At 33.8% G+C, this 13,208-nt stretch overlaps 1 protein-coding gene across 1 annotated transcript in view; it reads left to right on the top strand.

Annotated features, from left to right (window-relative positions):
* The window catches only part of LOC149773827 (disintegrin and metalloproteinase domain-containing protein 9-like), a 108,897-nt gene that overhangs the window by 21,230 nt on the left and 74,459 nt on the right, over positions 1-13,208 (top strand). Inside the window, exons 4-8 of the mRNA XM_089945981.1 lie at positions 173-255; positions 6,107-6,228; positions 8,892-8,968; positions 9,945-10,028; positions 11,566-11,637. Of these exons, the coding sequence (XP_089802107.1) occupies positions 173-255; positions 6,107-6,228; positions 8,892-8,968; positions 9,945-10,028; positions 11,566-11,637 (438 nt within the window). The remainder of the gene's footprint in view (positions 1-172; positions 256-6,106; positions 6,229-8,891; positions 8,969-9,944; positions 10,029-11,565; positions 11,638-13,208) is intronic.

The raw sequence follows: 13,208 nt of genomic DNA, 5'->3' as shown, positions 1-13,208 counted from the left end.
TAATGCCCCAAAAGGTTATGACATTATCCATTTTCGTTAGGAGGTAATGATTTTGATTCTTTTAGCATGCATTTTTATTCGGATCAAGCTGACCTTATGTTGCAAATAATTAAAAAACATTGGAAGTATTTCACAGTAAAATACTTAAATATCACTTTTCTATTAATTTCAGAAAGAGAATCACTGTCATTACACAGGTCATATGCAGGGTCTAGTACATTCCATGGTGGCAGTTAGCACCTGTGATGGAGTTCGGTAAGACTACTTACATGTGGCAAACACTTTATTTCCTCATCTGTAAACAGCATAGACTTTGATTTATTGTAGAATAATATGAGGGCTTATCACTGTATCATATGTACTCACTTGTAAGTTGAGTCCAACTGCAGACTGGAAAGACCCAGATCTGCCATTTCATAGTGTCTCATCAGTTTGTTTGGAGTAATCAGTAGAATGAATAATATAGATTCTGATCTGTCTCTGCATTGTGTGATGGCAGGTGGGGGGGTCTGTGTTCTTTGCAGTTGGCCACAACTAGTCAGTGAGTATGTGTTCATTCTATCTAGGCTTTAAATATGAAGCTGAGATCCTATGTGACAGCAGTTTCAAGTCTGTGCTAGCAACACTGGATGTGCATTGTACATCAGTTAATGAGCTAATTGAAACCTTACCTTTACCTGGCCAGGTAAATGTTACATTCTCACTCACTAGGGGCAGGCAACATTATAATATATCTGATCTGCTGGCACATTGTGTTACAGCCGATATGGGTCTGTGCTGTCAACATAGGATGTGCATGATTTACCAGCTAATAATGTAATTGATACCTTCTCATTTTTACCTGGCCAGGTAAATTGAAGATTCTCACTTACCTGGGGCATGTAACATATAATGTCTTGTATAGAGCTTCAGCACCTGCATCAACTGCCAGATGGATTCTGACCTCATTGTCCATGTAAAATTCATGAACAGATCTGGGTGTTGAGGAAAGAGATTTCTTATGGTCAAACTATTGAACAGGTTTTTCTTTAATTAACATGCCAATTTCCGCAAAATTCAATATGATGTTGACAGTATTGAGTGAATAATGAGTAAATTTTTGTTGAGATAATGCAGTCACTTTTCAGGGGTCAGTGAAACAGTTTAATGTTTTGTGTAAAGGTTTTTTTGCATACATCTAAAATAAACCTTGACAAATTTTCATCCTCCTTGGTATGAATCATTGTTAAAGCAAGATAATTAATTCAGTGATAATTAGAAATTCTCACTCATCCCATTTACCTTGTGGTAAAGGTCATAATAGATTCTCATTCTTGACCTAAAAATCACAATGAAGCTAAGACAATTTGTTCAGTGACATACACGCTAACCCCTTTGATGCCAGGTTCAGGTTGCAGTAATAGAACTTTGTTTTACATTTTGGTTAAAATATTTTTATTTACTTACCATATATACTAACTTATTAGTCCAACTGCAAATTGCACGGACTCAGATCTGCCATCACATAATGTGTGGGGAGATCTGGTTCTATGCAGTTTGTTAGGAATAATATTAATTTGTATTACCATCATTTACCCAAATATCTTGACCCTACAATTTTTTGGACACCATATTTTAAAAACTCATACTAATTTTCAATAGTACATGCAATTTCTGGACTCCATATTTGCTGTGTTAAGCAGCCATAAGAAAATTCATGTTAGAACATAAATTAAAATGAGTTTTACCCATACTCAAAAAGAGATGATTGAATAGATAACCATCAGACATTCAATCTGCTTTAAATTGCCTTAATTAGTCTCAGTTCCTCTTGCTTTAATTGCCTTAATTATAGTCTCAATTCCTCTTGTACTCATGGGCTTTAATTATCTTTCCACCAGCTGAATTTTATATCTTTCCAAAGTGTTACGGTATTTTTACCACTCTGTCACTTTATCTAAATAATTTCTAGTCACGGAATAGTATGTGGAGAGGGTCAGACTAATGTTTATTTTCAATAAATGCTAAAGTAAGATTTGAACCATTTTTCCTTTCCAGTTTAGAAGCCAATAAATTGTAAGGAGTACTGCACACCTGATTTATTTAATGTTGACATTATTTTGATTTGAAGCTACATTTGTGACAAGGGGAATGCTCATCTTGCCACCAAAAATTATTCTATTAGAAACAATATAATTCTTTTTACACTTTCGTGAACATTTATCTTAAATTGACATGAACAAAAGAAAAACAAACTAGAACTGCAATGAGTATTTTCATTTGTAAAAGAAAACACCAAAAGAGTATAGTATAATTATTCCTTATTTGCAAAAGAAAATACCAAAACAGTATGATGTAAGTTTTATCTGTTTGTAAAATAAAACACAGATGCTGCTGGCTGGACATTGCAGTCCAAATTTCTATCCTCTTTGACTATCCATCGATCCATTTGTCAACTTGAGGCTTTCTGAAATGGTTTTGATTTGTGTGGGTGAATTGCAGTCAAAATCCCATGGTCAGAAGGTCAGAGGTAATGGGCTTAAAAGGTACGTGGAGGGGCAAAGAGACAATGCAAGATTTGTTTGATTTATTCTATATGTATTCAAAAATGTTTCCGCATTTTGTATATAGAGGATATTTTCTTTTCCTATGTTATTACTAGATATTTTTCATAGTGTGGGGGCAAAAATTTGGTATTTTCATAAGTGGTGTAGTTAAAATATACAATTTTGCATACAACAAGATGAAGTATATAAAATATGTAACTGTATTTATGCATGGAAAGAAAATTTTCTTTGTATTTTATATTAAACTTGCTCCTGAATCGGAGCTTAAAAAATCAGGCTGTTTAACCCTCTTCTTCCTGTTTCATGTTTGGCTCAGTTTCACTCGAATTCTGAAGTTATTCCAAAACATATCTTTAGTTTACAAGGACAGTAGATATAGGGCTGACATAATCTGTTTTAATAAATTACATTTTTATATCTGATTAAAGCATTACACTTATATTTTAACATTTTGACAAGGTCACAAGTATTGGGGACACAATTAAACAAAAGTGGTATGTCATTTTAACAAAATTTAATTTTATGCCTGAAAGGTGATGTAATTTTCATTTATCTTGGTATACACAATGAAGAAATCACATGACACGATGGGAAATCACATGACATGATGTGTGAAAATAGGAGGATACATATGTTTAACATGTTAAAAGCATGAAATAAAATAAGTAAAATATTTCACCAATAATTTTCAGTATTTCACGCTTATGTATATAGTTAGTGTTTAATTAACAACTTATATTAGATACAGATTTCTTCCTCATATCTTTTATAACTTACTTCATCGGCATTCTGTGAACTAATACAGAACTTCAAAGTTAAATGCTTGAGTTGCGTTCCTGTTGCTCGTTGGGGCCCTGAGTGGTGGGTGGTCTAAAATGCTCTCCATTACTGATCACTGCCATCTCACCTCTGTCTGCACGTGTTCGAGTCTCAGATTCGGCTAATGTGGGTATGTGAGAAAGCTTGCCAGTAGATTCTTGTGGGGCGGTTGTTCTTTCCGAGGTTTTCCCTGGTTCTTCCTCCACCATTTATACTGGCCACCATGTATAGCCTATCATGTGCTGAAAAATGGCGTTAAACCCTACAACAACAACAACAATCTGTTGCTTGTTAGAAGTTAGAAGATAAACATGGATATGCATTAATCTCCGCAAATTTGCATGCTGCTATTGATCCATAGCAGTGCATGCCAGATAATGGAGTATCAGATTTCCTTGCAGGTCAAGGTAGTACAAATAGTATGGTTTTCATCACAAGAACAGGAAAGCTGACATCATAAACACCTGGGCACACAACTTCTCTGCAGTTATCACCTGATAAAATGAAACCATAAACTTGGCTTACTCCACCTTTTTGTGGGACCATGGGGACATGCTTTTAATACATTTTGATTGCATTCTTTCATGTTTTGTGGATACTACTGTAGATTAAACTTGAGGGTTTGCTGACCAGAAAAACAGGGTAGGGCTTGAGTGGTAATTGGCGAGGGTTATCAGTGTTAAAAAACATGTAGACTTTATTTTTGTGTATGAATTTAGGACTGAAAATTCCTTAAGCCAAATGTCTGGGGCCCACATTTTTTTCTTTGGTTCCAGCAATTTTTATGCAAAAGTGTCTGGTGAACTTAGCTGAATTTTATAGTAGGCATACCAAACTTTGTAGATGAGATATAGGCAGAAAGGAGAAATAAAACAATGGGAATTAGCTGGAAATAATATTTAGAATAGTATGCAATGTATTTTTTGGCATGGCATGATCATAGTTAAATATTGGGACCCTGTTGACATAGGTCTGGATGTAGTATAAATTTGATTCAAAGTCTGGGACCCAAGGATCTAGAAAAATACTTAGCTGCTTGCAATTGCACACCAGGGTCTAATGGTTAAAATGCTGTCAGTAGCATGGCATGGCCTTTGTAGAGGAGAAAACCAGAGAAGCCATACATATTACAAAAATTTTAACAGCCTTCTGGTAGATTTGTTCATTTCCTGGGGATTTCTTACGCTGTAAATGAAGAATTCCTTGATTACTTTAAGGGAGATTTTCATTTTTCTTACACTTTCAGTTTAATTTTAGTGCTTGAATCACAAAATCTCCATGATGGTTATGGTTTGCATGGTAGTTATTTTTGTTATTGCAAATGATGATTTTTACATGCATTCATTGAGAGATATCATCTTTGCATGTCACATACAATCTGAATAGGAGGAATATCAGACAGTCACAAGTTTTTTGTAAAGGTTGACAGGGAGATGGTGCCACTCATACATCCAATATAGCTGCCATCTTTAAAATCTTGTTATTGCTACTTCTGTTGATAGTTGTATCAACATGAATATTTTACTCAATGACTTTGTTTGATGTGTGGTGGTCTTGCATATAAAAGGTGTTGCTCAGACATCCAATAATGCCACCAGTGGCCATCTTGAAAATCTTGCTATCATTACTATCCTGAATGACTGATCATAACAGCATGAGATCTCATGATGTGTAGTTGGTCATATACGAAAATGGTGCTGATTCGACTTCCAAAATGGCCACCACAATGGCCATCTTGAACACTTTATTATGGTTACCTATCCTATATGGCATGTCATATCAATATTGTGTTCCACCAGAAGAGTTATGATGATGTTTTCTTGGTTCTCAATGGAAATCTAGTGCATTTGATACCCAGTATGCTCACCATGGCAACCAGCTTGAAAATCTTTTTATTATTACTCCTCCAAAATGGAAAGTCCTATCAACATGTAGTTTTCACTAGAAGACTTAATATACTGTATTGTTGGCCATAAATTAAAAATGATGTCTAGTTGGTCCTAAACGAAAATGGTGTCAATCTGACATCCAGTATGTGCACAGCAGCAGCTATTTTGAAGCGCTTGTTATCGCTGAAACATCATTCTCATTGACCTAGTTTCATTTGTCTGTGGCCTGCACTTTAATTAACTAGGTGCATTATTCTTGTAGTATCTGCAGTGATGGGAAACCATAGGATTGCTTACAAACATGAAGCAATGTTTTTTTTTTAAGTGTTACTCATCAAATATTCTGTTGTTGAACATCCTTTCCAAAGATATATTACATACTGGTAGTTCAAAAAGTTTTTTTGTCAGCTTTATTAGTAAATGAACCTGATGCATTATGTAATGTGCTGTAAACCAAATTTTTGTCAACTTTGGCTTTTTCCTAAGTATACTATGTTTTAATATGTCAATCATCTGCACTTCACAAATAGATTTAATTGGAAGAAATGTATGCTAAATGGCTCCTTCATGCAGAGTTTAAGAAATAGATGACTTAATATACTTTTGACACCTTTTTTGATTTCGCTAGAAAATGTTACAATTTGGGAGCTCTGATATGAAAGGAAATTTTACATTCATATGGAAAGTTGCCTAATTTTGAATGGTGCCAAACATTTAAAAAAAATATGTCAGTTTGATACAAACAAAATGTGATTGATCTCAGAAGGTGATCTATATTTCCAGGTATATGTTGAATTGTAAGATTTCTTTCCCAGCCAGTGTACAATATTTAATCTTTCTTCATTCTTTCAGTGGCTATATTGGTACGGGGGATGAGGCATATCACATTGAACCAGCTTTTGACCCCGAACTGCCAGAGTTTGCACATAGACTGTACAGGGATTCAGACATGATTCATACACAGCTTCGTTGTGGTAAACATGTTTTTTGCAATATCTCAATCTTTTATTAATCTCTATTTATTTAAAGACCCATAAAAATGTATTTACAATGCTAATATAGAGTTATTGTTTTGTTATCATTGTATTACTGTAAGGCAGTAGTTGATGTCATGTTCCAGCTGTATTGTGGTAGGGCAGTATTTGATGCCATGTTCCAGCTGTATTGTGGTAGGGCAGTATTTGATGCCATGTTCCAGCTGTATTGTGGTAGGGCAGTAGTTGATGTCTTGTTCCAGTTGTGTTATGGCAGGGCAGTAGTTATGTCTTGTTCCAGTTGTGTTATGGTAGGGCAGTAGTTATGTCTTGTTCCAGTTGTGTTATGGTAGGGCAGTAGTTATGTCTTGTTCCAGTTGTATTATGGTAGGGCAGAAGTTATTGTACCTGTGATTTCGAACGGGTCAAACTTTACTTGAAATTTAGGGATAAGTGACATATCCATTTGGACAGATTATTGAGAAGTGAGAGCTGAACAAGGAGAAATGATATGTGTATATATATATATATATATATATATATATATATATATATATATATATATTTGTGTGTGCTTTGGTTGTCTTTCTCTAATTTGAATTATGTCCTCTTTTTCTTAATACTCATATTTGCATTCAACATTGGTTTTAAAGAATACTTTATCTTCAAGTTGAAAATTCTGTGTGTTGTATATATATATATTGTAAGCACATTGAAAGTGTATGTTTGGATGGAGAGATGTGTGCAGTATATTTTGGCCATGTGACTCTAAAAGATCACAGTGGAAACTATACATTGTAGTTAATTTTTTCTTATCAGAGTACCTGGACTAAATTATTGGGACTGGAAGGTGGTAAAATGCTCGATCAACAACCACTTAAACAAGATTTTTTTTTACTTTCTAAGGCTTCTTTATAACATGGCATGTGAAAAAAAACCCCACTAAACATGTACACATAGAGCGCATGTGTCTTCATGCCATATTGTTCATTCTAATTTCATCGTTGCTGATAAAATGTTACCATAACTTCTCATCTATAACAATCAATATATGAATAAACTAGATCATTCTTTTCAACTGAATGGATACAGAAGAGAACGAATATGGCACATGACATGCATGATGTTGATGCATGTATTATTAAACAAGGCTATCCTTAATATAATGCTTATTTTCTAGCTTCATGACAACAATACATCGATAGATTACAAATATGTTGTTTTATTATTTGTCTGTGTACTTGTAGTAACATCATGTATTGGTTAGATATTATTTGATTCACTGCTGTTTTTGTATTTTCACAAAAGTGAGTTGTCCAAAAACAGCCTTGACCGTACATTACTTTTCAAATTTTACAACATAGCATTGTCCTATATGTTTCTGACCAACATAATTCTACTTTAGGCTAACTCTTCAGTCACATATTTTGACTTTGCTTTCTATGCATTGTATATTTTCCTTAATTTATTTGCCCAGTGATTTACGAAAACAGACAATTTAAAGAACAGATACTTCCTAGACACAGCGATGTGTGCCATTATTACCCTATGACATGTTCACTTACAGTTTCTAACTAATTTTATGTTGAAAAAAATGCAACAAGACTGTAAAATCTTTTTAAAAAAATTAGAAAGTGCTTTTCTGTTCCTAAAACACAAATTGATATTTATAGATCTACATTTAAGTTTCAAAACACAATTTGTTGTCTTTGTCATCAAATGAAATCTTACAGGATAAAATTTTTTTAAAATGAATAGGTTATTTTGTGCAGAGACAATTAAAGAAAGCTGCTTTGCCCATGGACATATCATGGTAGCCAACCTGGGCTGATCTGATGGTAGAATTTAAACCATTGGCCATTCAGTCACACACTGACTACTGAATCACCACAGCTCCTGGGATATAGACATATTGGTCCTGGAGATGAGTATTAGATTTCATGGCAAATGGTTATATCAAAATCAGGAATATATAAGTATCTTAAAACCAGATAAGAGGATGTTTTTGAGGTTACACTAAATTAAAATATGTTGGTGTCATTAAATTTTTACCATAGCAGTTACTTCAGCATTTAAGCTACATGCAGTTTTATGGAGAAACTGATGCTGTTGTTTTTATGGGTTTAATGCCATTTTTCAGATTATGATAGACTATATGTGAAGCCAGTAATAATATTTCACAGAAGAAAAACCGGGGAAAACCCAGGGAAGAACCACTGACCTATGGGAAGCTACTGGCAAGCTTTCTAACATACCCAGGTTGGCAGAAACTGATGCCTGTCATATAAGTGTATTACTTTTGTCAAACAAATGTCTGCAGATATAGCTTCCTCACCAAACTGGCTATTTTGTGCTAACAAAATTTTTAATGTTTACAGTAATTGGATTCAGATGAGATTGGGTAGCTGCAGTAGCTCAGTTGGTAGAGCACTGGATTTATATTTATGGGGTTGCAGTTTCAATACCTGCCCTGGCTGGTCTTGTTTCAGTTGTCAGGGTGTGTCCTTGGGAAGGATTATGAGCTCCCATTTCCTTGGCATGATAGAGCCAATTAGGTGTTAAGAGTGCCTTTGAAAACTAGACAAGAATCAATAAGGAAATGGATTTTAATTGTCTGTCAAAATTCTTGGAAAGGGACTAATTCTTAAATAATTATTTTGCAGGTGCTCATCCACATGGACATTCCAATAACATTAATGAAACAAGTCAGATACTTCATACCAGGGAAGTTTTACACAGAGTAAGTACACTTTAAAATATTTATGTATGTATAACATCATTCCAAGTTGTAGATTCTGTGAGAGAAAAAGTGCTTAAGGCATTTGTTATAAAGAGACTAATATATGGAGTTGATTTTACTCCATAACCAAATGTTTTATGAAGTACATGTATATAGCTCATCCATAAAAACTCTTAGTCTTCTGTAGCTTTATGTGGTGTGTAAATGCTGTTATGATCTACAGTAGGGGTCTCAAACTCAAACCACCCTGAGGACCACATGAGGGCATTTTCGATGTTATCTCTCATGACACTTTGTAATGCCAATCATTTTGTGGCCCACAGGATACGGGTTGTGTGCTTGAGACCCTTGATCTACAGTGTCTTTATTTTATAAAGACATGACAATGCCAGTCAGAATACCTTTATTGATCTACAGTGTCATTATTTTATAAAGACATGACAGTGCCAGTCAGAATACCATTATGATCTACAGTGTCATTATTTTATAAAGACATGTCAGTGCCAGTCAGAATACCTTTATTGATCTACAGTGTCATTATTTTATAAAGACATGACAGTGCCGGTCAGAATACCATTATGATATACAATGTCATTATTTTATAAAGACATGACAGTGCCAGTCAGAATACCATTATGATCTGTAGTGTCATAATTTTATAAAGACATGACAGTGCCAGTCAGAATACCATTATTGATCTACAGTGTCATAATTTTATAAAGACATGACAATGCCACTCTGAATACCATTATGTCACATAGTGACAAAATTTTATTAAGACATGACAGTGCCAGTCAGAATACCATCATGATCTACAGTGACATGTGTTACCTGTTATGTATGGAGTAATTTTCACCATTTGTGGTTGAACTAGAAACACGAATCTTCATTTAGTGAGGATACAAGTCATTCTGCAGTTACCTTGCCCTGTATAATGTTGCCTTGAAAAAAATGTATACCAAACTATATTTTTCAGATGAAAAGAAGTTTACATCAGCCTTATAATTCCAACCTTCAGACCAGATATGTGGAATTATTTTTAGTCAATGACTACAGAACAGTAAGTTAGTTAATTACTTACATGTGATTTTTCCATAACTGAAGTAAGAAAACACTCTTTTCTATTCTGATTCCACTTCATTGTCACTTTCTTATGTTTTTTTGTTTTTTGCATTTATGATCATCTTTTGATAAAATTGTTATAAATTATTTTCTCAAATATTTGCCTTGAATTTCTTTTAAACTTTCATATTGTATGAGACTCAGATTTACCTTCAAATGATGTTAGGTGTTTAAAGCATGATGAGAAGCTGGCAAAATATGATGGTGTATGATGTCAATAGAAAATATTCAGGATTGGAAATGGGTATGCAGTAAATATAGAATTTCCTGCTTTTTATGCCAGATCCATATTCTCACATGTCTGTCTGTCCCATTCAATCCCATTGTAAATTTTGTTCACGTACTTAAATTTTGAAGGACTTCTTGTATTCAAACCAAATTTGGACTGAGGCTGTATAAGGAAAAGATCAAAGTCGAGTTCAGTTTTCACCAACTTCCAACAAAATTTGATGGATTTGTGTCCCCTGTTTGACTTAGAACTGTGTCCTTCTGTTGCATCATAATTTCATTTCCACTAAATAACTTTTGAAGAACTTTATGGATTCAAACCAAACTTAGTATGGTTTTATATTAAGGAGACTGAGGTCATATTCAGTACTTACAATTTTCCATCCTAATGTAAAAGAGTTTTTTGCCCTTCTTTGGCTGCACTTTGCATTTCTATGACATTATAATTTTGTTTCTGCTTATAAATTTTGAAAGATTTGATTTATTCAAGCCAAATTTTGATTTGGGGTTTTACATTAGGAAGACCAAACTAATGTTTCATATTCACCCTTTCCAGCAACATTTAATGGAGTTATGGCTCCTAGCATAAAACATTGCCCTTAAATTACATCAGAAATTTGTTTCTGCTCAAACCAAGAACTTAATGCATTTAAACCAAATTTGTTATGAAGCTTTTTGTAAAGAAGATGCAGGTGAAGTTTGATTTTCACGATTTTCTACAAATTATATGGAGTTAAGGCCCTTGAGTTTGATCCGAAATTTTTTTGCAGTTGCATCTTAGTGGTGGCAGCATCTGTATCATGTTGACCGATTTCTAGTATGTTCCTATGAGTTACATAATGAATACAGCTCAGAATGCCTTTGTAATTGGAACTTTGTGCAAACAAATGTTTGTGCTGCATGAAAAATGAATAGGTTAAGATATATATTGCTGTGCAGAAGTTGACAAAATTATTCTTCAGATAAAATTAAAAATCTGTCGGCCTTGTTTAACAAATATGTATCTACAACTGAAGAGGAAAATAATCATCTATAGGGGTAATTGTATACCACAAACATGGTTAAGGTCTTAGTAGGTGAAAGGCAAGTAACATCTGCTTGTCTGACTGCTTCATGTTTTATACATGATAGATTACAAATTTGATCAAAATTAAAAATTATAAGATCTTTTTAAAAAAATATAGAATCAGCCCTCATGAAATGTAGAAAAGACTTGCTCCATATATCTGGCATTTATCTTATTTTAGTATGACAAGTTAGGCAGAGATGAAAGAAGATTGATTCAGCAGTCACAGATTATTGCCAATATTGTTAGTATGGTAAGTAACAAGTTATGTAATTTCCTCTTAATAGAATGATATTCTATTTAATATGCAAAAATAGGCTTAGAGTGAAGTGAATAGTATCCTTTATGGAAGAGACTTGAAACTTAAAATTGTCAGAATGATAAATTATTTGTTTGTCTATCATTATGTAGGGATAAAGGTAATGTTTGAGTGGAATCCAGTCTCATTTAAAAAGCTTTGTTTGTTTTCTCACAATTTCAAACTGTTGTTCCTTATCCACAATAATGACTTTTATGCTGGAAACTTTTTTGTGTATTTGACGTATGTTTGTAAACGTTTTGCTTCCTCTGGGCTATGTCTAAATTTCAGGCATCATTTAGGAGTGCATTTGTACTCTTCTTACCTCTACTGACTTGTGTACATGGTCTGTGAAATTTTCTAAAATACTGTACACTAAGGGAAATATTATTTTGGTTAGGTATTCATTGACTATCATTAATCAATCATTAGTTTTGTTAATTGCATATGTAACTATACTAGAGCATCAAAACAAATTAGGGAATATATCACTGGCTCATGGGATAGTTATGATTTGGATATAGGATATAGTGTATATGTGTAAATGCAGTTAAACATTTCAAGATCAAATTCCCTTGAGACAAATACAAATTTTGTACTATTTAGATGGCTTTGGTTTATTGGGGTTCATAATTTAAACATAAAAATTTTATGCTTTTAGGTGTCCAGTGATATACAATTTAATGTTTACATGTTGTTTGGTTTTTTTTTCCTCTACAAAATTAATAAATAGTTAGTTTTCATAAGTAGATAGATATGGTAAATAGGATTTCATTGCATCAGTGTGTGTTAAAATGTTGAATTTTAATTTAATATGCCTGACTTTGAGCTGTTTGAAGACCATTGGTTGGCCACATGCTCCGATTCAGTTTCAGTTTTGTGGGGTTCATTTTAGTGTCAAATTTTCATTTAGGTCTGAAAATTGCAATGGTTTTCAGCTTAGAGTTCATTTGGTGTACTGAGTTAAAACTGACTATAATTAAAGATGAAATTCTGGACAAGGATGATTCATTTTTGGGGAGATTTTTGTCTTAGGATTTTAAATTTGTGATTAGTGTAGACTTAAAGAAGCATCCTTTTGCAAGTAGTTTTGAGTTAGCTTCCAAGGAACCATTTATCAAGGTTACACTCTCCTGTTTGTGCTCAGTATCATCCAATAAGCGTTCACCAAGATCGATAACTGTATCATCTCTTCTGGTCAACATTGTCAGCATTGATGGGAGTGTATCTGATGACATCCTCCAAAGACAAATGAAAAGTTTATCTTTTCTCAAGGGCAGAAATGATCTTTCCCTTTTGGGTTTTTTTCTAATCAATTGGGACAAAAAAGTCAGTTCTTATTCCATCCCAGCATTATGTCCACCTAGGCATGGAATTTTCACAAACCTCAGACTGCTTCACTCATGTAGTTGCAGTTGGCACGGTTTATTGAGCTCACCAAGTCAATTTCCTACAGGGAGTTAGTCTCCTTGAGATTTTTTCAGTTCCTCAGACTAATCAGCATGGTGGCATATATTATTCTCCTT

The sequence above is a fragment of the Sinohyriopsis cumingii genome, unplaced genomic scaffold (genome assembly GCF_028554795.1).
Source record: "Sinohyriopsis cumingii isolate HCF-2022 unplaced genomic scaffold, ASM2855479v2 utg000552l, whole genome shotgun sequence".
Classification (NCBI taxonomy): Eukaryota; Metazoa; Mollusca; class Bivalvia; order Unionida; family Unionidae; genus Sinohyriopsis; species Sinohyriopsis cumingii.
This window is presented reverse-complemented; position numbering and strand designations above follow the sequence as displayed.